The sequence below is a fragment of the Ranitomeya variabilis genome, chromosome 5 (assembly GCF_051348905.1).
Source record: "Ranitomeya variabilis isolate aRanVar5 chromosome 5, aRanVar5.hap1, whole genome shotgun sequence".
Classification (NCBI taxonomy): Eukaryota; Metazoa; Chordata; class Amphibia; order Anura; family Dendrobatidae; genus Ranitomeya; species Ranitomeya variabilis.
Genome location: NC_135236.1, coordinates 65,663,236 through 65,689,755, shown reverse-complemented (window position 1 = coordinate 65,689,755; position 26,520 = coordinate 65,663,236). Strand labels below are relative to the sequence as shown.

Below are 26,520 nucleotides of genomic sequence, written 5' to 3'. Positions count from 1 at the left end.
AACACAGGATCCACCATTCACAGTAGGTGATGTCACAGCTCACCTCCTCCTCCTGTACAATGACTGATAACACCTCTATATACAGTAGATAACACAGGATCCACCATTCACAGTAGCTGATGTCACAGCTCACCTCCTCCTCCTGTACAATGACTGATAACAGCTCTATATACAGTAGATAACACAGGATCCACCATTCACAGTAGCTGATGTCACAGCTCACCTCCTCCTGTACAATGACTGATAACACCTCTATATACAGTAGATAACACAGGATCCACCATTCACAATAGGTGATGTCACAGCTCACCTTCTCCTCCTCCTGTACAATGACTGATAACACCTCTATATACAGTAGATAACACAGTATCCACCATTCACAATAGGTGATGTTACAGCTCACCTCCTCCTCCTGTACAATGACTGATAACACCTCCATATACAGTAGATAACACAGGATCCACCATTCACAATAGGTGATGTCACAGCTCACCTCCTTCTCCTACTATATAATGACCTTGGCCCAGACTACAGCATGCTCAGATAACACTTATTTACAAACAAATGGGGTCTAAATAGTTCTATGGCTACTCCAGTCCATGTGAAGAACAGGAGGTAGATGTCTTAACATTTGGCCTAATGGGCAGTGTATAAATTGCAAGATTTTTTTATTTATTTACTTTTTAACAAAGATGGGGATATAAAAAATAATATATAATTTTTTTTAAACACATTTAACATAACGTCCCGATTTAAACAACTGATTAGTTCCTGATGACACAATGCACTTACAGGCTGCCACACTTAAGCTCTTATCCCAAAACAATTTCAGGTGACCGCTGCAGCCAATCAGCGGCCACTGATCGTCTGCAGCCATCACTTATTCCACCTACCACTCTGACAGCATTGTGAAGACTGCAGCCAACTGTGTGTGGCACGGCCTATGAACAATGGTGGCGCTATTTTGGGGGAAAAAGGCTTTTTTTTTTAAAGTTTTTTTTTCTTATCTCATGGACATTGATGAAACGTCAGTAAAAAGCTTCCATAAACAAGCGAGAGAAGAGGCGGCAGAGGTCGGCACGCAGGCTGTGTCATAGGAATGCCGAATATGCGCTTCGCCTGCGAGGTGGCCAGGACTCTTGGCAGGAGCCGGCTCATTCTTATTCCACACCCAGAAACACACCGTGCCCCGGGAATCCATAACCCGGCCACCAGGTTACCTGAGAGTCCATCAGCTGGTACTGGTCCTTGTACGCCATGTACACCAGGAAGGAGTTAACGCCTGCAGAAAGACACAAGGGGTTCCCCAGAGTTAGAAATATACTGCTGCCTCCTTTCAGAAACGGCGCCGTCCTGACCATTGTTTTTCTGTCGTATTGCACACATTCATTTCAATAGAACTGAGCTGCAATACCGCATACGGCCTGTGAAAAGGTGTGGCGCTGTCTTTGGGAAAAAAAAAAAGCTTTAAGGTTTTCCTAATCCTGCACAAGTCAGAGGTTAATATTAAAGTAAAATACTGAATATCGGATGGGAGACGTTGTGACAATGATGGTACAGTAATCGCTGTTGTGATATGCTGCTTGTGTCAATATCAAACCACTGCCAACTCCAGCAGAGCTCACACCGTGGTCATCTCCAGCACCTAGAAAGTAGCTCCTTGTCATACAGTGTCCCAGTAATAATGCTGCCTCCAACAGTGCCCCAATAATAGCGCTGCCTCCAACAGTGCCCCAATAATAGCGCTGCCTCCAACAGTGCCCCAATAATAGCGCTGCCTCCAACCCTCCAACAGTGCCCCAATAATAGCGCTGCCTCCAACAGTGCCCCAATACTAGTGCTACCTCAACAGTGCCCCAATAATAGCGCTGCCTCCAACCCTCCAACAGTGCCCCAATAATAGTGCTGCCTCCAACAGTGCCCCAATAATAGCGCTGCCTCCAACCCTCCAACAGTGCCCCAATAATAGCGCTGCCTCCAACAGTGCCCCAATAATAGCGCTGCCTCCAACAGTGCCCAAATAATAGCGCTGCCTCCAACAGTGCTCCAATAATAGCGCTGCCTCCAACAGTGCCCCAATAATAGTGCTGCCTCCAACCCTCCAACAGTGCCCCAATAATAGTGCTGCCTCCAACAGTGCCCCAATAATAGCGCTGCCTCCAACAGTGCCCCAATAATAGCGCTGCCTCCAACAGTGCTCCAATAATAGCGCTGCCTCCAACAGTGCCCCAATAATAGCGCTGCCTCCAACAGTGCTCCAATAATAGCGCTGCCTCCAACAGTGCCCCAATAATAGCGCTGCCTCCAACAGTGCCCCAATAATAGCGCTGCCTCCAACAGTGCCCCAATAATAGCGCTGCCTCCAACAGTGCCCCAATAATAGTGCTGCCTCCAACAGTGCCCTAATAATAATGCTGCCTCCAACAGTGCCCCAATAATAGCACTACCTCCAACAGTGCCCCAATAATAGCGCTGCCTCAAGCATGCTCCAATAATAGAACTGCCTCCAACAGTGCCCCAATAATAGCGCTGCCTCCAACAGTGCCCCAATAATAGTGCTGCCTCCAACAGTGCCCCAATAATAGCGCTGCCTCCAACAGTGCCCCAATCATAGCGCTGCCTCCAACAGTGCCCCAATAATAGCGCTGCCTCCAACAGTGCCCCAATAATAGCGCTGCCTCCAACAGTGCCCCAATAACAGCGCTGCCTACAACAGTGCCCCAATAATAGCACTACCTCCAACAGTGCCCCAATAATAGCGCTGCCTCCAACAGTGCCCCAATAATAGCGCTGCCTACAACAGTGCCCCAATAATAGCGCTGCCTACAACAGTGCCCCAATAATAGCACTACCTCCAACAGTGCCCCAATATTATTGCGGACTCCAACAGTGCCCCAATAATAGCGCTGCCTCCAACAGTGCCCCAATAATAGCGCTGCCTCCAACAGTGCCCCAATAATAGCGCTGCCTCCAACAGTGCCCCAATAATAGCGCTGCCTCCAACAGTGCCCCAATAATAGCACTACCTCCAACAGTGCCCCAATATTATTGCGGACTCCAACAGTGCCCCAATAATAGCGCTGCCTCCAACAGTGCCCCAATAATAGCGCTGCCTCCAACAGTGCCCCAATAACATCGCTGACTCCAACAGTGCCCCAATAATAGCACTACCTCCAACAGTGCCCCAATAATAGCACTACCTCCAACAGTGCCCCAATAATATCGCTGACTCCAACAGTGCCCCAATAACAGTGCTACCTTTAACAGTGCCCCAATTAAAGCACCATCTCCAAGAGTGACCCAAAAATAGTGCTACCTCCAACAGTGCCCCAATAGTGGCACCAACTCCAACAATGTCCCAATCATAGCACCATCTCCAGCAGTGAACCAATAACAGTGCTACATCCAACAGTGCCCCAATAGTGGCATCCACCTCCGACAGATACAATAGTAGTACTACCCCCAACAGTGCCCCAATAGAAGCGGCACCCCCAACAGTACCCCAATAGAACAATAGAAGCGGCACCCCCAATAGTGCCCCAATAGAAGAGGCACCCCCAACAGTGCCCCAATAGAAGCAGCACATCCAATACTGCCTTTTTAGTGGCACCAGCTCCAACATTGCCATAATATCAGCAGCACTTCCAGCAGTGTCCCAATAGTGAAACAATCTCCAACAGTGCCCCAATAGTAACACCACCTCTAACAATACCCCAATAGTAGTACTAACAGTGCCTCAATACTGGCAACCATCTACAACATTCTCGTGATAGCAGTACTACCTCAAAAAGTGCCCCAATAGTGGTACCAACCCCCAATAGTAGCACTACCTTCAACAGTGCTCCAATAGTAGCAGCACCTCCCACAGTGCCGCAATAGTAGAAGCACCTGCAGCATCTCCAGCAGTGCTCCAATTGTAGTACTACCTCTAACAGTGCCTCGATAGTAGTACTGCCTACAACAGTGCCCCAGTAGTAGTACTGCCTACAACAGTGCCCCAATAGTAGTACTGCCTACAACAGTGCCCCAGTAGTAGTACTACTTCCAACAGTGCCCCAAGAGTAGTACTACCTTCAACAGTGCCCAAATACTGGCACTACCCCCCATTAGTGCCGGTTTAGTAGCAGCACCTTCAACAGTAGTCATTAATCGTGCCTTTTATTGTAATCTTCATCCATGTCATTAGCTGTGCCCTTATAGTAATCACCAACAGTGCCCACTCTCCGTAGTGCCTTTATAGTAGTCCTGACACCACAGAGCCACGACAGATTTATAGTAACTTCTTCAGCGCAAATATGGCCGTCTCAGATCATCTACAGTCCTCACAGTCACTGCATTTCCTATAGCAGCTTCACATCTAACAGTGCCCATTTAGCAGGCCCAAGTGACCAACGATGCCCGACAGTCCACAGTCATGTCACCATAGTGATATACAGTCATCCACACACGGATACTGTATGGGCACTGCCATCTCTGGCAGGAATGAAAACGCCGGACTCCCTGGTGCCCTGCCCTGCTTACGGCCCCAAATGACACCGGCTGTGTATAAGGGCACAGCGCTGGTGGCATCCATCTCTCTGGTACCTTTACATGAGGGCATAGTGTACATATTAGGACTTACCATGATCTTTCACCAGCGCCTCCATTTCTTCCTGGACGCCCTTGTGCCACTCTGTGATGTCCACGTGCAAGGAGTAGTCACAACAGGTTTTGCTGTCTGCCCACTCTCGCCACTGCTCAAAAGCGCTGATCAGACTGGTCCCCGGCTCCGGCACCACATGGTCGACTGTCGGGGGGACAGAAATAAAGGTGAGCGATTGTTTATTAGGTTTTGTTCCCACTATATAGACATACAGATTGGACTTTTTCCAGACAGTAAGATACAAAAATTGGCAAAAAAAAACAAAAATATTTAGTATTTCTCCATTTTTGAGTGAGGGAAAATGGGGTAAAATAAGATTATATATTTTTTACTTTTTCCATTTATTTTTTATTTTTTTACCTTTTTGAAATGTATGTATTTTAATCACTATTTAGTCCCCTTAGGGGACTTGAACCTGCGATTGTTCGATCGCTCATACTATACAGTGCAGTATTATAGTATACTGCGATACTATAGTGCGTATACATGGATCAGCCTCTGGCTCAGCTTCCCAAATTGGCAGCTTCCGACTGCCATGGTGACCTATAAGCTTCCCACAATCACATGAACAGCAACTAAATGGCTGATCACCAGAATTAAGGGTGAAAACACCAGAAACACGTCAACGCCCTCCCCATTTATCCTCTGTTGACAAGCACCGTAACTGAATGGCGCTTTTCGTTAATGGGTTGAAACCAAAATTAGTAATCTTGCAATTTTTACATTGGCAACTGGAGCTTTTTGGACTCATTCTTCCTGTACTTTCAGAAGAATTTTCAGTATTCTCATTATCATCACAGGCAGAATGACAGATGAGATATCTACAGGCAGATCCACAATCACAATAGGTGATGTACAGCTCCCGCTTCCCTTCACAATGACATTTGCACACATTTATTAGATGATTCGATACAAACCATTGGGTCTGAGTCTGTTCAATGCTGCTAATGTTCATGTGAATTTCCTGAAACAGGAACCGGGACTCTATAAAAGCCCCAGTATGAAAATAGCAAAATTTCTAACTTGTAATTTTCTTTTAATAAAGATGGTGATATATATATATATATATATATATATATACATGGAGTCCTCCATGTGGTATCGCCGGACTGTGGCAAGGTGAGGGTTACAATAAGATTAATGTAATTACAATATACACCAATGGGATTATCTATGAATGAAATAAGAAACTAGCAGATCATGCGATTTTATAAGCAATATAGCACATAGCACTTTTATAAGTATGAAGACTGCACTAAAGGTATATAATATGCACTTTATAGAAAATTGTACAATCACTTGTTTATGTATGTATTAATGGCAATTGTAATATGCAAATTAGTTCAAATTGTCTCTATATAAGCACAACTATTGTTAACACCCACTGCTTGAAAAAGGCTCATGGAGCCGAAACGTCGCGCAGTGATGTGGGTCGATTAAAACTTCACATTTTTTCTACTGGAAAGTCTTGGAGTGCTGCCTTCTTTTTACTACTTTTGTATACATCTTGGATAGATGAGTGGACCCATTCTGTCCGGGGGGCCAGGCACCCACCATTGGTGAGCATTGTGCTGTTCCATTTTTTCCCTATCAATTTATGTCCGGAAATTTTTGCACATATTATCTTTTTTCAATTGTTTGCCATTTTTTGCTTTACAAGCCATTTTTCTGTTCCATGGAGGGAAACACCATGGAGCTAGGAGTGTTTAAATATACACCTGAGGAAGAGGAGCGAATCCTTGGGGGCATTCAAGGTGAAGCTTGCTTTCTTAAGACACCGTCCGTATTGGAACTGAAACGCAAGTATGAAAGTGATATCAAACGTACCATAAATCTACAACTACATATGATGACTTTGGGGCAGTATTATAAAGAGGGCAAAATCCCTAGAGGGTTGAGATCAGGTATACGCCCTAACCTATTCCAAGGTACCGTATATACTCGAGTATAAGCCGACCCGAGTATAAGCCGACCCCCCTAATTTTGCCACAAAAAACTGGGAAAACTTATTGACTCGAGTATAAGCCTAGGGTGGAAAATGCAGCAGGTACCGGTGAATTTCAAAATTAAAAATAGATGCTCCATACCATTCATTATGGCCCCATAGATGCTCCACATAAAGCTGTGCCACATATAATGCTCTGCACCGTTCATTATGGCCCCATAGATACTCCACATAAAACTGTGCCATATATATAGTGCTCTGCACCGTTGCCCCATAGCTGTGCCATATAGTGCTCTGCACCGTTGCCCCATAGATGTGCCATATATATAATGCTCTGCACCGTTGCCCCATAGCTGGCCATATAGTGCTCAGCACCGTTGCCCCATAGCTGTGCCATATAGTGCTCTGCACCGTTGCCCCATAGCTGTGCCATATAGTGCTCTGCACCGTTGCCCCATAGCTGTGCCATATAGTGCTCTGCACCGTTGCCCCATAGCTGTGCCATATATATAATGCTCTGCACCATTGCCCCATAGCTGTGCCATATAGTGCTCTGCACCGTTGCCCCATAGCTGTGCCATATAGTGCTCTGCACCGTCCATTATTGCCCCATAGCTGTGCTGCTGCTGCAATAAAATAATAAACCACATACTCACCTCTCTTGCTTGCAGCTCCTCGGCGCCATCTTCCCGGCGTCTCTCCGCACTGACTGATCAGACAGAGGGCGGCGCGCACACTATATGCGTCATCGCGCCCTCTGACCTGCACAGTCAGTGCGGAGAGACGCCGGGAAGATGGCGCGGCGCCCGGCGTGTGGAACGAGGACAGGTGAATATGCGATACTTACCTGCTCCCGGTGTCCCGCTCCTTCCCCCAGACAGCTGGTCTTCGGTGCCGCAGCCTCTTCCTCTGTCAGCGGTCACCGGCACCGCTGATTAGAGAAATGAATTATGCGGCTCCGCCCCTATGGGAGGTGGAGCAGCCTATTCATTTCTCTAATGAGCGGTCCCACGTGACCGCTGAACAGGGGAAGAGGCTGCTGCACCCGAAGACAGTGGGACGGGAAGGGGGAGCGACAGGAACGCCGGGACTAGTTGAGTATGCCTCAGCGCCCTCTCCCCCTCACCCGCCGACCGTGACTCGAGTATAAGCCGAGGGGGCACTTTCAGCCCAAAAATTTGGGCTGAAAATCTCGGCTTATACTCGAGTATATACGGTAATACAGCATATTGTGCACGATTTGTCATGATCTCTAACAAGTATGCGATGGACACAATATTGCTAAATATTGACTTTTTACAAACTGAGATAAAAAAATTACAATTAAATATTGGAGAATCTGAAAGCAAAATACAAGCATTAATAACGGCGGAAGAATGGAATATATTTAAAGAAAAAGTTGATAAAGAGGGCATTAAGCTGCGTAATGACTTGGAAGAGATCAAAAGGAAAAAGTGGAACAGAGACTTAGAGGACTATGAAACGGGTCAAATATATGCATGGCAGAAAGAAAATAGTAAACCTGTTTGGAAAAAGAAAGGTGGTTTTTGGAACAATCAGCAATGTGGTGATAATAATAACCTGACTACTAATGACATTATTTCCCATAGACCAGGACAATACTATGGAGGGACAATCAAACGCAAGAGGAGAGGAGGCAAGCGCCACCACCGGTCCCAAAAAAAGACCAGAAAAGAACAGAACACAACCACAGAGACAAGCAGCATCCAAGAAGAGGGATCAGAACTCGTGATCAATATTTCTACTAAGGTATTAACCGCTCCACAGGTCTCAATCCTGAGCAAAGGACTGTCGTTTGCACCGTGTGCACATACTAATTGGTTCGACCTACAGATAGATCTGGAGAGATTTTTTAGATCTATAAAATTAAAAGAGTGGTTCCAGAACAGGAATGTAGAAAATAAAGTAGGATGTGGTGAATTCAATTCCAATAACATGGAATTGAGGAATAAAAGTGACTTCACACCACCTACTAGTTCCACAATTATAGATGCATTTGAGAGAGTTGTAAGAAAGGAGATAGAAGAAATTAGAAATGGAGCGTTAAACCAATTCAAACACCCCAATATAACAAAAGAGGAATTTGAGGCCTTGAAGGAACTTGTCCATGATGACGACATCATAATCAAACCTGCCGACAAAGGTGGTGCTGTCGTCATCATGGACAAGTCCAAATATATAGCAGAAATAAATCGACAATTGGGGGATGTAAATGTCTATAAAAAACTAGAGAATGATCCTAAAGGTACCTTCACACGAAACGACTTTGTAACGATATCGCTAGCGATCCGTGACGTTGCAGCGTCCTGGCTAGCGATATCGTTTAGTTTGACACGCAGCAGCGATCAGGATCCTGCTGTGATGTCGCTGGTCGCTGAATAAAGTTCAGAACTTTATTTGGTCGTCCGATCGCCGTGTATCGTTGTGTTTGACACCAAAAGCAATGATACCAGCGATATTTTACACTGGTAACCAGGGTAAACATCGGGTTACTAAGCGCAGGGCCGCGCTTAGTAACCCGATGTTTACCCTGGTTACCAGCGTAAAAGTAAAAAAAAACAAACAGTACATACTCACCATCTGATGTCCGTCAAGTCCCTTGCCATCTGCTTCCCACACTGACTGAGCACCACAAAGTGAAAGTGAAAGTACAGCACAGCGGTGACGTCACCGCTGTGCTCTGCTCTCACTGTACGGCGGCACTCAGTCAGAGCAGGAAGCAGACGGCAAAGGACCTGACGGACATCAGATGGTGAGTATGTACTGGTTTTTTTTTTTTACTTTTACGATGGTAACCAGGGTAAACATCAAGTTACTAAGCGCGGCCCTGCGCTTAGTAACCCGATGTTTACCCTGGTAACCCGGGGACCTCGGCATAGTTGGTCGCTGGAGAGCGGTCTGTGTGACAGCTCTCCAGCGACCAAACAGCGACGCTGCAGCGATCGACATCGTTGTCGCTATCGCTGCAGCGTCGTTTCGTGTGAAGGTACCTTTAGTTTAAAATAATGGGGGAAATTAATAAATATTTGCAAGAAGCCCTGAACAATAAAATTATAGACCAGGAACTAATGGAGTACTTCTCCATAGAATTTCCAAGAACCCCTGTACTGTACATAACCCCAAAAATCCACAAGTCATTGGTCGACCCTCCGGGGCAACCCATAGTGGCTGGTGTGGATTCAGTATTTAGTAGAATAGGAACTTTCCTAGACAAAATCCTTAACCCAATTGCAAAAAATTCAAAATCCTACATTAAAGATACCACAGACTTTCTAAACAAACTGGAATCTATAAAATTAGAGGATAATGTCATTCTGGCATCTTTCGATGTCATCTCACTCTACACCTTAATAGATCACAACTCGGGAATAAGAGCAGTTGATAAAAAATTGAACACAACTGAGATAACCCCTGAGGGTAAAATATTCATAATTAAATTGTTGGAAATAATTTTGAGGCGCAGCTACTTCCTGTTTGGGGATACCTTTTATGCTCAACAAAGAGGTACAGCTATGGGGGCCAATATGGCCCCTGCTTATGCAAACCTTGTAATGAGTGCCTTGGAGGAGGACCTTGTCTATGTGTCCCACCACTTCCGGCATGTTCTGGTGTGGTGGAGATACATAGATGATGTCTTCCTCCTATGGAAAGGCACGGAAGAAGAATTGAATAGTTTTCATCGGTTCCTGAATGGGGTTGATGACACTATTAAATTTACGTTAAATTTTTCCAGGTCAGAGATACAATTTCTAGATGTATCTGTAATACAGAACGAGAAAAAATTGACAACTACGCTATATGTCAAAAAGACAGATAAGAATAATCTTTTAACTTATGACAGTCAACACCCACGCAGTATGGTAAGGTCTATACCCCTTAGTCAACTCCTAAGAGTGCGTAGGATTGTTAAAGAGGATAAAGAGATGGAGGGAGTCATTGATACCCTGGTTAAAAAATTTTTGGACAGAAAATATCCACAAGAAATAATCAATATTGCAAAATGCAAGGCCTCTAAAAAAGATCGTAAAGACCTCTTGGGAAAGAACGATCGAGGCAAAAAAATATTAACCAGGGTACCCTGTGTGATGACATACTCTGAGGAAAGCGGAGCCATAGCAAAAGTCATCAGGAAACATTGGGGGATGTTAAGCAATTGCTTACCAGGAATTAAAGAACTTAGGGAGCCCCCACTGTTTTCATACCGTAGGGGCAAGAATATTAAAGATTTTGTGGTCAAAGCAGACATTGGTCCCCTAAGAAACCTCAGTCAGACTACGATCACAGGTATAACTCAAAAAGGTTGCTTCCCGTGCCTGTCCTGTGTAAATTGTTCATATACCGTATTTTACGCTTTGTAAGACGCACTTTATTTCCCCCAAATTTGGGGGGGAAATGTGGGTGCGTCTAACAAAGTGGATATACCACTTACCATTACAGGCTGGGATGAGGGGGTGTCCGCCGCTGCTACCGCCCGCCGCCGCTGTCGCCCGCCGCCGCTGTCACCCGCCGCCACTGCCGGGGTTGTCCGCTGCTGCCCCGGGTGATGCTGGAGGCTCCGGTGCTGCGGGGGGCTCTGGCGACATTTTGTGAAAGACCAGAGCCCCCCGGCAGTTCGTCCATGCGTTCTAGTATGACTAACTCCTGGAAAATGGCCGCCGGAATCTCGGGAGATGAGATTTCAGCACTGAGATCTCATCTCTCGAGATTCCGGCGGCCATTTTCCCGGAGTCAGTCATACAGGAACGCATGGACGAACTGCTGGGGGCTCTGGTCTTTCACAAAATGTTGCCAGAGCCCCCCGCAGCACCGGAGACAGCCCTGGAGACAGCCCTGCAGCACCACAGCCCCCTGCAGCACCAGAGCCCCCTGCAGCACCAGAGCCCCCTGCAGCACCAGAGCCCCCTGCAGCACCAGAGCCCCCTGCAGCACCAGAGCCCCCTGCAGCACCAGAGCCCCCTGCAGCACCCCTCATCCCAGCCTGCAGCACAGCAGCCCCCATGCAGCACCGAAGCCCCCCTGCAGACCCCATCATCCCAGCCTGCAGCAATGCTCCACTCCTGCCTCCAGCAACGACCCTGGGACCCTGATCCACCGCAGCCACAACCCCTGGTAAGCAATAAGACGCATGGATTATAAGAAGCCCCCTCAATTTATTAAAAAAAGTTTTTTCCTATTTTTCTCCTCAAAATTTGGGGTGCGTCTTATAATCCGGAGCGTCTTACAAAGCGAAAAATACGGTATATTAAAAGGTCCCACATTGAAACATCCGGACACTAATAAGGTATACACAATCAAACAATATTTGACATGTAATTCTGACCATGTAATCTATTTATTAGAATGCCCCTGTACACTGTGGTATATAGGTGAAACGACCTGTGAGCTGAAAACACGCATAAATAACCATCGGCACTCGATCAGAAAGAAGCGATTAGATCTCCCGGTCTCTAAACACTTTATGGAATTTAAACACACAGAAAAAGATCTTAAAGTCAGAATAATAGATAGGGTCCCCATACAGAGAAGGGGAGGAGACAGGGTATGCCTCTTAAAAAAATTGGAACTTAAATGGATTTATGAGTTGAATACTCTAAAACCGAAAGGACTGAACGTAGAATTTAAAATCCAGTCGGGTATGTGAATGAACCCCTATGATAGACCCTTGAACTTGATGTATATTGGCTCCTTGTTGTTTTTTTTTAAGGTTTGTAACACTATGCATGGGTACTCATTGCATTACATAGTGTACTGATTTTAATTCTCTGTTGTCATTCTATAGATTCCCGTATGACCAGTGGGCCCTGTGTGTTCCCTTACCAGCCACCGGATGGAGCATCCACATGGAGGAATGAAAAAATCTTTTTCCTTAGAAAAATAAATAAATAGTTCTTTACCCATTTTATTTTTATTTATCTTTCTCTGAAAATCCTGAACTATTTACTTTTTTGATTCAAGTTATTTGTCACAAGTGTCGACCAATGGCAATGGTTCTTTTTTTCCCTATAATAAAAATCACAGCATAGAAAAAGCAGCAACGGCTGTCAGACTTTTACTTATTTATATGGTACTTTAATGTGTTCACTTTTTTGCTTCTCTAAAGGGTGATGTCATGGCCTGGAGAGGCTGTGCATCAACTTGGAGAAGCATAGACGAATGGAGATAGTCTGAATAAGGCGTTCGTCCGTTGTGTCTGAGTGAAACTGCATCCATCTAGCCAGTTACCAAGTAAGCAACATGCATATTCCTGCATGTCAAAATATACAGCTTAAACGTAACTGTTTAATAACTCTGTACAAAAAGAAGACGCTATTGCGTTGTGACATGACCGCTATATAGCTGTGTAAAACAGAACGCTCGGGCGCATTAAAGATGGCGCTGCAGCGCTGACAAAATGATAGTGCGCATGCGCTACTAAAACGAAAGTGCATTGGAACTCTCATTGGCTGACACTCTGTGACATAGCAATTAGACATTTAGACATGCGCAATACACTTAGATGAACGCCGGTAATGGCGAAAGCAGAGTCCTCCATGTGGTATCGCCGGACTGTGGCAAGGTGAGGGTTACAATAAGATTAATGTAATTACAATATACACCAATGGGATTATCTATGAATGAAATAAGAAACTAGCAGATCATGCGATTTTATAAGCAATATAGCACATAGCACTTTTATAAGTATGAAGACTGCACTAAAGATATATAATATGCACTTTACAGAAAATTGTACAATCACTTGTTTATGTATGTATTAATGGCAATTGTAATATGCAAATTAGTTCAAATTGTCTCTATATAAGCACAACTATTGTTAACACCCACTGCTTGAAAAAAGCTCATGGAGCCGAAACGTCGCGCAGTGATGTGGGTCGATTAAAACTTCACATTTTTTCTACTGGAAAGTCTTGGAGTGCTGCCTTCTTTTTACTACTTATATATATATATATATATATATATATATATATATATATATATATATACACCTTTAAAACACCTAACGTTAAAGATACCACCTTACCTTTGCATTTTAGAAAACACTAAGAGACCACTGCACAGTTTTCTAAAAATCACCATCTCTACATGTCTGACAGCCATTATTCCATTCCAGTGTCAGTTGAATTCCCACCAGAGGACACCTCATTGTACCTAATGTGCTTCTGATTAGGTATCACCTGAACCAAATCTTATTTAATGAAGTATAAAAAAATACCCTGCTGTGGTGTTCACAATCAACTTGCAATAGGACAAGCTGGATGGCAAAACAAGTGCTAGTAATATCCCAAAAGTAATAGGAATGAAAAAATAACTTTTCACCATGCCAAAGGAGTTGAAAAGAAAAGTCTTGAGTGAGGAAAAGAAGGGCCCAATTCCGGCTTTACAAGCAGAGGGACACAGTGAGTGTCTTGTTGCTTCCATCCTTAATATTTCTAAGACGGCAGTCCATTACAACAAGGCCAAGCAGCAGACATTGGGGACAACAAAGCTACAGACCGGCAGAGGGCGAAAACGACTCTCCACTGACCGGGATAACCGTCATCTTATTCGAATGTCACTCAGGGACCGCAGGATGACATCAAGGGACCTACAAAAGGAATGGCAAATGGCAGCTGGGGTGAAGTGCAAGAACAGTTCGTAACAGGCTCCTAGAGGCAGGACTCAAGTCATATAAAGCTAGAAAAAAGTCTTTCATCAATGAGAAGCAAAGGAGAGCCTGGCTGAAGTTTGCCAAAGACCATAAGGATTGGACTATAGAGGACTGGAGTAAGGTAATCTCTGATGAGTCTAATTTTCAGCTTTGCCCAACACCTGGTCATCTAATGGTTAGACGGAGACCTGGAGAGGCGTACAAGCAACAGTGTCTTGCACCCACTGTGAAATTTGGTGGAGGATCGGTGATGATCTGGGGATGCTTCAGCAAGGCTGGAATTGGGCAGGTTGTTCTTTGCGAAGGACGTATGAATCAAGCCACATACAAGGTTATCCTGGAAAAACAGTTGATTCCTTCTGCTCAGGCAATGTTCCCCAACTCTGAGGACTGGTTTTTCCAGCAGGACAATGCGCCATGCCACACAGCTAGGTCAATCAAGGTGTGGATGAAGGACCACCACATCAAATCCCTGTCATGGCCAGCCCAATCTACAGATCTGCACCCCATTGAAAACCCTTTGGAATGTAATCAAGAGGAAGATGGATAGTCACAAGCCATCAAACAAAGAAGAACTGCTTACATTTTGGTACCAGGAGTGGCATAAGGTCACCCAAAAGCAGTGTGAAAGACTAGCGGAAAACATGTCAAGACGAATGAAAGCTGTGATTATAAATCATGGTTATTCCACAAAATATTGATTTCTGAACTCAAAATTAAATTGAACAATTTACATTTCACTCAAAAATGTACCTATAAAGAGAAAATACAGACAAACTGAAAATTTAGCAGTGGTCTCTTAATTTTTGCCAGAGCTGTGTGTGTGTGTGTGTGTGTGTGTGTGTGTGTGTGTGTGTGTGTGTGTGTATGTGTGTGTGTGTATGTGTGTGTGTGTATGTGTGTGTGTGTATATATATATATATATATATATATATATATATATATATATATATATATATATATATATATATATATATATATATATATATATATATATATATATATATACAAAAAAATTGGAACAGCACAATGCTCACCAGCGGGTGCCTGGCCTCCTGGGTAAGATGGTCCACACATCCACCCAAATTGCATACAAGTTTGAAGAAAAGAAGGCAGCACTCCAATTCCTTTTCAAAGTGCAAAATGTGCAGTTTATTCAAACCCACATCTTTCTTGTGCGACGTTTCGGCTCGCAATGAGCCTTTCTCAAGCCACTTTGAAAAGGAATTGGAGTGCTGCCTTCTTTTCTTCAAACTTATATATATTATATATATATATATGTTATGGCTTGTTCCCTGTCATAATTAGGAAATGACATGTGATGCAAATTTCGCAGCTTAATAAAAACCCAGCTTCCTCTAACCTTGTGCCAAGAAACAACAGCCATGGGTTCTTCTAAGCAGCTGCTTAGCTCTCTGAAAATGAAAGTGGTGGAGGTCCATAAAGCAGGAGAAGGCTATAAGAGGATAGCAAAGCGTTTTCAAGTTGCCCTTTCCTCAGTTCGAAACGTAATTAAGAAATGGCAGTTAACAGGAACAGTGGAGGTCAAGATAAGGTCTGGAAGACTAAGCAACATTTCAGTGAGAGTTGCTCATAAGATTGCTGGAAAGGCAAATCAGAACCCCCGCTTGACTGCAAAAGACGTTCAGAAAGATTTAGCAGACTCTGGACTTGTGGTACATTGTTCTACTACTGTTCAGAGACACTTGCACAAATATGCCCTTCATGGAAGAGTCATCAGAAGAAAACCTCTCCTGCGTCCTCACCATAAAATTTAGCGTCAGGCAAAAGAACATCTAAACAAGCCTGATGCATTTATGAAACAAGTCCTGTGGACCGATGAGGTTAAAGTGAACCTGTCATCAGATTTGGCTAAGAGATGCGGCCATCACCTTTCAGGACTGATATCCAGCATTCTATAATGCTGTATATGTGCCGCCAACCCTACCTGGAAGAACTGGAAAATAACTTTTATTATACTCGCCTGCGGAGCGGTCCGGTCTGAGGGGTGTCGCTGGTCTTGGTTCCGGCACCTCCCATCTTCTTACGAAACCCGTCCTCCTGCTTGCTTCGTGTGGATGGCGTCCCTTCATTATCCAGTCTCCTTGGCACAGCGCTCCTGTGCAGACGTACTTCTCTGCCCTGTCGAGGGCAGAGCAAAGTACTGCAATGCGCAAGCGCCGGGGCTCTTTGAAATTTCTCGGCACCTGCTCACTGCAATGATTTAATCTGCCCTCAACAGGGCAGAGAAGTGTGCCTGCACAGCAGCGCGGTGCCAAGGAGACACGTCATCCACATGAAGCAAGCAGGAGTGCGGCATCGCAAGAAGATGGGAGGCGCCGAACAAAGAAGAGCGACACCCATCGGACCGGATCGCCCCGCAGGTGAGTATAATAAAAGTTATTTTTCTTCTCTTGCAGGTCAGGTTGGGGGCCGATATACCACAATATAGAATGCGGTATATCAGCCCTGAAAGGTGATGGCCGCAGCTCTTATCGGCCAAACCTGGTGACAAGTTCACTTTAAAATAGGACTCTTTGGCCACAATCATCAAAGGTATGTGTGGAGAAAGAAGGGCACATAATTTCTGGAAAAGAACAAGTTGCCAACCATTATGAGGCTGAAGCAATCATGCTTTGGGGTTGTGTTGCAGCCAATGGCACGGGGAACATTTCACGGGAAGAGGGAAGAATGGATTCAAATAGATTTCAGCGAATTCTTAATGCAAACATAACACCATCTGTAAAAAAAAAAAAGCTGAAGTAGAAAAGAGGATGGCTTCCACAAATGGATAATGATCCTAAACACACATCAAAATCCACAATAGATGACCTCGGAAGGCGCAAGCTGAAGGTTCACAATGGCCCTCACAGTCCCCTGATCTGAACATCATTGAAAATCTGTGGCTAGATCTCAAAACAGCAGAGTATGAAGAATGACCCAGGAATCTCACAGAGCCGGAAAAATTTTCCAATGAAGAATGGATGAAAATCCCTCTAACAAGAATTGAAAGACTCTTGTCTGGCTACAAAAAACGTTTACAAGCTGTGGTACTTACAAAAGGAGGTGCTACTAGGTACTAACCATGCAGGGGGCAAATTTTTGCATCGGCCCATTTTTCCTTTTATCATTTTTAAAACGTAAAAGAAGAAAAAATATATTCACATTTTTTTTGCCTAAGATATAATAATAGATCATTTCATCTTCAATTTGCTTAATTGTTCACAACATCAGCAATTTTTATCAGGGGTGTCCAAACTTTTACATGCCACTGTATATACAGCATAGATATTGTCCCAGGAAATTTTTTTACCAGGGCTGGTATATATAGATCAGAAATAAGATCTTAAATGAACTGTCCACTACCCGGACTAATTCTTATGTTCCCCCCCACCTAGTAAAATAATAAGCCCTATACTCACCTCCGGCGCCGTTTCAGCAGTGGCGGCACTGACTCTCCTGAAGATCCCTTCGGTCAATCAGCTCTGGATTCGATCTTCACTCCTTTGGATGTAATTGACATCTGGAGGAAGTGAGAGGACAGCCGCAGCTCTAACTTCCTCCATTTGTCTGATTTGTCCGAAAGAGGAGAGAGGTCAAACCAGAGCTGATTGGTTGCAAGAATTTCGCGGGAGAGCCAGTGCCGATACTGCTGAAACGGCTCCGACACCAGAGGCGAGTAGAAGTCTTACTATTTTACTGGGGGAAACCATAGGGTTTGAGAAGGGGTTGTCCCAACAGTGGACAACCCATCTAAGACTTAGAACCTTTTCTTTCAAGAGATACCAGGATGGAAGCTCTGGGTGAAATATTCGAGGCGCAGTATAGAGCGGTTCTAAGGGACGGGTAGAAATGAGGAAGAAAGATTACAGTCAGTTACTATCATCTCTGCCCTTGTACAGCTTCCAGCGACGACTTCTTGTTATCACCCTCTTACCAATCGGACAATCTCACATTTTGGGAAAGAAGGAAGTTTTATTTATTATTCTACTTATCTTTGTGCAAATTGTTCTGGAAGCAAAATCGGTTAAGAGAATGGACAAGTGAGATATTGCCACTTACTGATCATGGTGGTGCCACCAGCCAAAGATGCTTTGGTCCCCTGGAAGAAGTCATCAGCAGACACCATTCCATTGCATGGTTTTTGGAAGCAGGTGTGGACATCAATGCCCCCGGGTATGACCATCCTGCCATGAGCCTCAATGGTCTTCACACCACCGGGCACAATTAGGTTTTCGCCGATCTGCCTATAAGAGAAAGTCGTAAGAAAAACCTCACCCGCTGCCATCTACCTATGGTCATATCTACATCATGGTGGGATACCAGCAGAATAAGATCTCAGGGGCTGCTCCTCAAAGCTAAATATAGAATAGTGGCATTTGTAGGTATTAAAGTGTAAAGACAGAAGTCCACCAGGTCCATCATCAACTCTTAGAAAAAATGGACCATGCAGGTAAAGGAGGTGCTAGAAATACCTGGCGGCCACTCGTCCCTCTTCTCTCTCTACCTAACATGCAAGGAAACCATAGGTATAAAGGTTTGAGGTTTTTTTGTTGTTTTATTAGGGATTTACCCCAACCACAAAAGGAGATGGCTGACCTGAAGCCCCTGACAAAGCAAAATCCGGTGAGGCAGGTGCAGCACTTTGGCAGCTTACGCATTTGAGGTTAACAACCTGTATTCATAGGGGTTAACCCGAAACGCGTTGGCTTATGGATCCATATTTCTTTTTTAAAAAACCTTTTCGCACTATGGTTTCATTCCAGGGTAAAGTTCTAAAAAACAACAACTCAGATCTGGCCCGATTTAATGCCCCCCCCCCCCTGTGAATTTAATACTTACTTAATGAGCCCATCCTCCATGTAAATGTCGGCATGGAATGATTGGTCATCATTGACGATTTTACCGCCTTTTATAAGGAGTCGGTCGCTCTGAAAGCAAAGACAAAGATAAGAGTCAAAACAATGCAGCCGATAGTTTCTAAGACAAATGTAATGGACTCCAAGGCATTTTTGGATTACTTCACTTATAGGAACGCTTCAATGTAGACCCTGTAACGAGACTTGCCATGTCTTAGGAGAATATTCAAACCAGAATCTCCACCTGAAGAGACAATTTGCATGTTTAATTTCCTAAAGCAGCATGGCATGGCCTAGAAGTCTCCTTACACTAGCATGTCACTCTCCTCAAGGTTTGGCTTTTATCCCAAGTCACCTGGCAAGGCTCGTTAAAGGGTCGATGTTGACTTTTTAGGATTGCTACTTCTTATAGTTGACACTAGAATTCAAGTCTTCTGTCTCTGCATCTCCATGGTAACAGACTACAAACAAACCCTGTGTAGTCTGACGGTGCAGTCCAACTTCCTTTGAGGATAATGTACATTTTGAAGGTTATGGAGACGCAGAGAAAGAAGTATGACTAGATTCGGACTACACAGAATTTGTTGACGGCCTGTTATCAATAGGGAATGTGCACATGACGTCGTTTGGGGCAGATTCCGCGTAAGAAAACACTCAAAAGAATGAACAGACTCTTTCCTATGTAAGAAATGGCTTGCTGTGCACACTCAGGCTTTTGAGAGTCTTTTAACCACTTTAGGTTTCTAAAAAAGAAGTGATCGATCCATTCCTTCTGACGTTTTTTTGCTTGGAAGATGCTCCGTTTTCTAATATAAGTAAAAGTGAAAGCTCAATAGATGCCCACACATCCTTTCGAGCGATTTGCCTTTTTTTTTTTTTTTTTTTTTTTTTTTTAAAAGCAAAAACGAAGCTAGTGGCTTTTTCATAAAAAAAAAAAAAAAGGAAAACAATAAAAAAATACTAATCAAAAAACATTACTATTACGACCTATCGCTTCATTTCCTATTTTAAAGGCATACGGCACCAGACATATTGTTTTTTTTACTTTGTACTGATTTTTACAATATTTACTAAGGGGGCGTGGCTTGCTGTAATTATGCAGCGCAGCCTTGGAGACACGCCCCTGAGGTTCCTGTGAGCCACACCCTCTTAAATAAAAAGACCAAGATCTCTAGAACAGTATGGAGGATTTAAAGAGGCAAAAAACCGGAATACTCAGGGGAGCAGAGGGAATAACATTAAAGCAAAAACTGGCTATTTTAACCTCCTGACAAAAAAGAAAAAACTCAAGCTTATTTTTTTTTTTTCAATTCATTCTACATTGTGCTGATCCTATGTAAAGACCACCTGGAAATGTATGAATGAACTGAAAACTGGGTGCTACCAGTTGTGTGTATCTATGTGGTTCAAGACTGTCCAATCAGTTGACACTGTAAGATAGATAGATAGTCATGGTCAAAAGTGTTGGCAACCCAGAAATTGTTCCATTTTAATGAAGTATTCCTCCCTGAAAATCATTGCAATTACAAATGTTTTGCTATGCAAACTGTGGTAGATTGGCTCACTCGGCTGCACACGGAGGTCGTCAATGGAACACTGCGCCTTTAAGGAAGCACTTGGTTTATTAGTACCGCATAAACCATGGTGTCATACACAAAACCCTTACAAGCTTAGGTAAAGCAAAAAAATGGGGCAAAAGGAGTATCTTAGACCACAAAATATTTTATTATAAACACATATTAGGATATACAGAAATTGAACAGAATATTAATGCCGAAGCAGGAAAACAGGGATCCAGTAAAAGAATTATTAGAAATCCATACTAATAGCATCAATAATCATATTAGTCCCATAAAGAGAGTACCAAAAAACCCATGATGAAATTAAACTTCATGTATATCTGGAAGGCTCACAGAAACCAATATGCTCCCTGGAAACAACCATTTCTAATGATGGCAGTAACACATTACCAAATTGTAAATGTGTACAAGGGAAGGTCACTAATCAAAATCCACAGTTCCATGTGCGGTGGTCTCCGTGAATATGGCCGCCGCCGGGGGCGCCACATGCGCAGATGCTGATCTCGGGACCAAGATCTCAAGAGATGAGATTTCAGCGCTGAAATCTCATCTCTCGAGATCTTGGTCCCGAGATCACCCTCTGCGCAAGACCCCTGCAGCAGTGCGCTGCACATCGGAGCCCCTCCTCATCCCTGCCTGCGGCCTGCAGCATGAACCCACTCCTGCATCCTCCAGCAGCGACCCTGTCACCACGCATCAACGCAACCACCGCCCTCGGTAAGCAATAAGATGAAAGGATTATAAGAAGCACCATTTTATGAAAAAATATTTTTTCTGATTTTTCTCAGCAAAATTTGGGGTGCGTCTTATAATCCGAAAAATACGGCATTTCTGTGACCATTGTGGGTTATTCTGTCATTAAACGAGGGCTACCAACTATTTTGACCACTTGTGTAGACAGACAGAGGGATATGGGATAGGGGGCTCCCTGCGTTCTTCCCTGAGACCCTTGGAGCAACGCGACGGATATAAATAACCATGGTACCACTGAAAACGTCATCTTGTCCCGCAAAAACGAGCCGCCATACAGCATCATCAGCGAAAAAATAGAAAAGTTATAGTCCTCAGAATAAAGCGATGCAAAAAGAATTATTTTTTATATAAAATAGTTTTTATCGTATAAAAGCGCCAAAACATAAAAAAAAATTATATAAACGAGGTATCGCCCGAAAAATAAAACTGCTGCTTTATCAAATTTACCAAATGTGGAACGGTATAAACGCCCCCCCAAAAGAATTTCATGAATAGCTGGTTTTTGGTCATTCTGCCTCACAAAAATCAGAATACAAAGCGATCAAAAAATGTCATGTGCCCATAAAATGTTACCAATGAAAACGTCAACTCGTCCCGCAAAAAACAAGACCTCACATGACTGTGGACCAAAATATGGAAAAATTATAGCTCTCAAAATGTGGAGATGCAAAAACAATTTTTTGCAATAAAAAGCGTCTTTCAGTGTGTGACGGCTGCCAATCATAAAAATCCGCTAAAAAACTCGCTATAAAAGTAAATCAAACCCCCCTTCATCACCCCCTTAGTTAGGGAAAAATAATAAAATAAAAAAAATGTATTTATTTCCATTTTCCCATTAGGGTTAGGGTTGGGGATAAAGTTAGGGACAGGGTTTGGATTACATTTACGGTTGGGATTAGGGGTGTGTTTGGGTTAGGGTTTCAGTTACAATTGGGGGGTTTCCACTGTTTAGGCACATCAGGGGCTCTCCAAACGCGACATGTCATCCGATCTCAATTCCAGCCAATTTTGCATTGAAAAGTCAAATGGCGCTTCCGAGCTCTGCCATGCGCCCAAACAGTGGTTTACCCCCACATATGGGGTATCGGCGTACTCAGCACAAATTGTACAACAATGTTTGGGGTCCATTTTCTCCTGTTACCCTTGGTAAAATAAAACAAATTGGAGCTGAAGTAAATTTTTTGTGAAGACAAGTTAAATGTTCATTTTTTGTTAAACATTCCAAAAATTCCTGTGAAACCTGAAGGGTTAATAAACTTCTTGAATGTGGTTTTGAGCACCTTGAGGGGTGCAGTTTTAAGAATGGTGTCACACTTGGGTATTTTCTATCATATAGACCCGTCAAAATGACTTCAAATGAGATGTGGTCCCTAAAAAAAAAATGGTGTTGTAAAAATGAGAAATTGCTGGTCAACGTTTAACCCTTATAACTCCCTAACAAAAAAAAAATTTTGGTTCCAAAATTGTGCTGATGTAAAGTAGACATGTGGGAAATGTTACTTATTAAGTAGTTTGTGTGACTTACAGTACAGACCAAACGTTTGGACACACCTTCTCATTTAAAGATTTTTCTGTATTTTCATGACTATGAAAATTGTACATTCACACTGAAGGCATCAAAACTATGAATTAACACATGTGGAATTATATACTTAACAAAAAGTGTGAAACAACTGAAATTATGTCTTATATTCTAGGTTCTTCAAAGTAGCCACCTTTTGCTTTAATGACTGCTTTGCACACTCTTGGCATTCTCTTGAGAAAGGCTCTCCATGAGCTGAAACGTCGCCATGATGGGCTATTAAAACCTGAACACTTTTTGAAACTTATTTGCAATGGTGTGCGGCCTCTGACTTTTTGGACTTTTATTATAAGGTTTGGTACATGTCTGAGGGGCTTTGCACTCTGAATTTGTTTTTCTGTGCTGCTCTCACTTTTTGCAATTAGATAGATACTACTGTAGATAGAATAGATAGATAATAGATAGATGATAGATAGTTAATAGATAGATGATAGATAGATGATAGATAGATGATAGATAGATGATAGATGATAGATAGATGATAGATAGATGATAGATGAGATAGATTATAGATAGATAATAGATAGATGATAGATAGATGATAGATAGATGATAGATAGATGATAGATAGATGATAGATAGATAGATGATAGATAGATGATAGATAGATAATAGATAGATGATAGATAATAGATAGATGATAGATAGATGATAGATAGATGATAGATAGATGATAGATAGATGATAGATAGATGATAGATAGATGATAGATAGATGATAGATAGATGATAGATGAGATAGATTATAGATAGATAATAGATAGATGATAGATAATAGATAGATGATAGATAATAGATAGATGATAGATAGATGATAGATAGATAGGTAGATAGATGATAGATGATAGATAGATGATAGATAGATGATAGATAGGTAGATAGATGATAGATAGATGATAGATAGATAGATGATAGATAGATGATAGATAGATTATAGATAGATTATAGATAGATAATAGATAGATAATAGATAGATGATAGATAGATGATAGATAGATAGGTAGATAGATGATAGATAGATGATAGATAGATAGATGATAGATAGATAATAGATAGATGATAGATAGATGATAGATAGACGATAGATAATAGATGTATAATAGATAGATAGATAGATGATAGATAGATAATAGATAGATGATAGATAGATGATAGATAGATAGATGATAGATGATAGATAGATGATAGATAGATGATAGATAGATGGATGATAGATAGATAGATAGATAGATAGATAGATAGATAGATAGATGATAGATAGATGATAGATAGATAATAGATAGATGATAGATAGATGATAGATAGATGATAGATAGATGATAGATAGATGATAGATAGATGATAGATAGATGATAGATGATAGATAGATGATAGATAATAGATAGATGATAGATAATAGATAGATAGATAGGTAGATAGATGATAGATGATAGATAGATGATAGATAGATGATAGATAGGTAGATAGATGATAGATAGATAGATGATAGATAATAGATAGATGATAGATAGATGATAGATAGATGATAGATAGATGATAGATAGATGATAGATGATAGATAGATGATAGATAGATGATAGATGATAGATAGATGATAGATAATAGATAGATGATAGATAATAGATAGATAGATAGGTAGATAGATGATAGATGATAGATAGATGATAGATAGGTAGATAGATGATAGATAGATAGATAGATAGATAGATAGATAGATAGATAGATGATAGATAGATGATAGATAGATAATAGATAGATGATAGATAGATGATAGATAGATGATAGATAGATGATAGATAGATGATAGATGATAGATAGATGATAGATAGATGATAGATGATAGATAGATGATAGATAGATGATAGATGATAGATAGATGATAGATAGATGATAGATGATAGATGATAGATAGATGATAGATAGATGATAGATGATAGATAGATGATAGATGATAGATAGATGATAGATAGATGATAGATGATAGATAGATGATAGATAATAGATAGATGATAGATAATAGATAGATAGATAGGTAGATAGATGATAGATGATAGATAGATGATAGATAGATGATAGATAGATGATAGATAGGTAGATAGATGATAGATAGATAGATAGATAGATAGATAGATAGATAGATAATAGATAGATGATAGATAGATAATAGATAGATGATAGATAGATGATAGATAGATGATAGATAGATGATAGATGATAGATAGATGATAGATAGATGATAGATAGATGATAGATAATAGATAGATGATAGATAATAGATAGATAGATAGGTAGATAGATGATAGATGATAGATAGATGATAGATAGATAGATGATAGATAGATAGATGATAGATAGATGATAGATAGATAGATGATAGATAGATGATAGATAGATGATAGATAGATTATAGATAGATTATAGATAGATAATAGATAGATAATAGATAGATGATAGATAGATGATAGATAGATAGGTAGATAGATGATAGATAGATGATAGATAGATGATAGATAGATAGATGATAGATAGATAATAGATAGATAATAGATAGATGATAGATAGATGATAGATAGACGATAGATAATAGATGTATAATAGATAGATAGATAGATGATAGATAGATGATAGATAGATAGATGATAGATGATAGATAGATGATAGATAGATGATAGATAGATGGATGATAGATAGATAGATAGATAGATAGATGATAGATAGATGATAGATAGATGATAGATAGATGATAGATAGATGATAGATAGATAGATGATAGATAGATAATAGATAGATAATAGATAGATGATAGATAGATGATAGATAGACGATAGATAATAGATGTATAATAGATAGATAGATAGATGATAGATAGATGATAGATGATAGATGATAGATAGATGATAGATAGATGATAGATAGATGATAGATAGATGATAGATAGATGATAGATAGATGGATGATAGATAGATAGATAGATAGATAGATAGATAGATAGATAGATAGATAGATAGATAGGTAGATAGATGATAGATAGATGATAGATGGCTCGCTCTTGGATGAGCGGTAACAGAGGGTGGCTCAGCAGATGACATGATGTGACGCCGTGCCATCTGTAGGGTGACACATCGTATCCAGAGACAGAGCCCATTCTTCCGTCAGTGTAACCACACGGTCACTGCGGGGGGACGCCGCCTCATGGTGGCCAGGGTGTGGGCTTCCTGTAGCAGTGGAGCCAGGCACGCAGAGGAGGCCACTCTCCGCCAGCCCGTCGGTCTGAATGTGAGTCACATGTAGGATACAAACCCCATGTCTGGTAACCAGCAGAAACCAGTATACAAACAGAAGAATCCAGGAGCAGGACGTCTCCACCAGACCAAGGCGCTGCGCTCTACGCCATGCTGATGAGGCTGGCACTGCCAGGAGGCCACACTGACATTTCATCAGACAGTAACACTTTTCAGCTGACAAAGACGTCCGTAGTCTTACGCCAAATGTCA

General features: G+C 42.0%; 1 protein-coding gene across 4 annotated transcripts in view; it reads right to left on the bottom strand.

The window, feature by feature from the left end:
- DPYSL2 (dihydropyrimidinase like 2) overlaps window positions 1-26,520 on the bottom strand; it is a 104,326-nt gene that overhangs the window by 24,810 nt on the left and 52,996 nt on the right. For all 4 annotated transcript variants that reach the window (XR_013215539.1, XR_013215540.1, XM_077262124.1 and 1 more), the window contains exons 2-5: window positions 19,096-19,184; window positions 18,316-18,500; window positions 4,622-4,786; window positions 1,221-1,282 (exon numbers count right to left, since the gene is read on the bottom strand). Coding sequence is in view for 2 of the 4 variants with exons in the window: in XM_077262124.1 (XP_077118239.1) it covers window positions 1,221-1,282; window positions 4,622-4,786; window positions 18,316-18,500; window positions 19,096-19,184 (501 nt within the window). In the remaining 2 variants the exon portion in view is untranslated. The remainder of the gene's footprint in view (window positions 1-1,220; window positions 1,283-4,621; window positions 4,787-18,315; window positions 18,501-19,095; window positions 19,185-26,520) is intronic.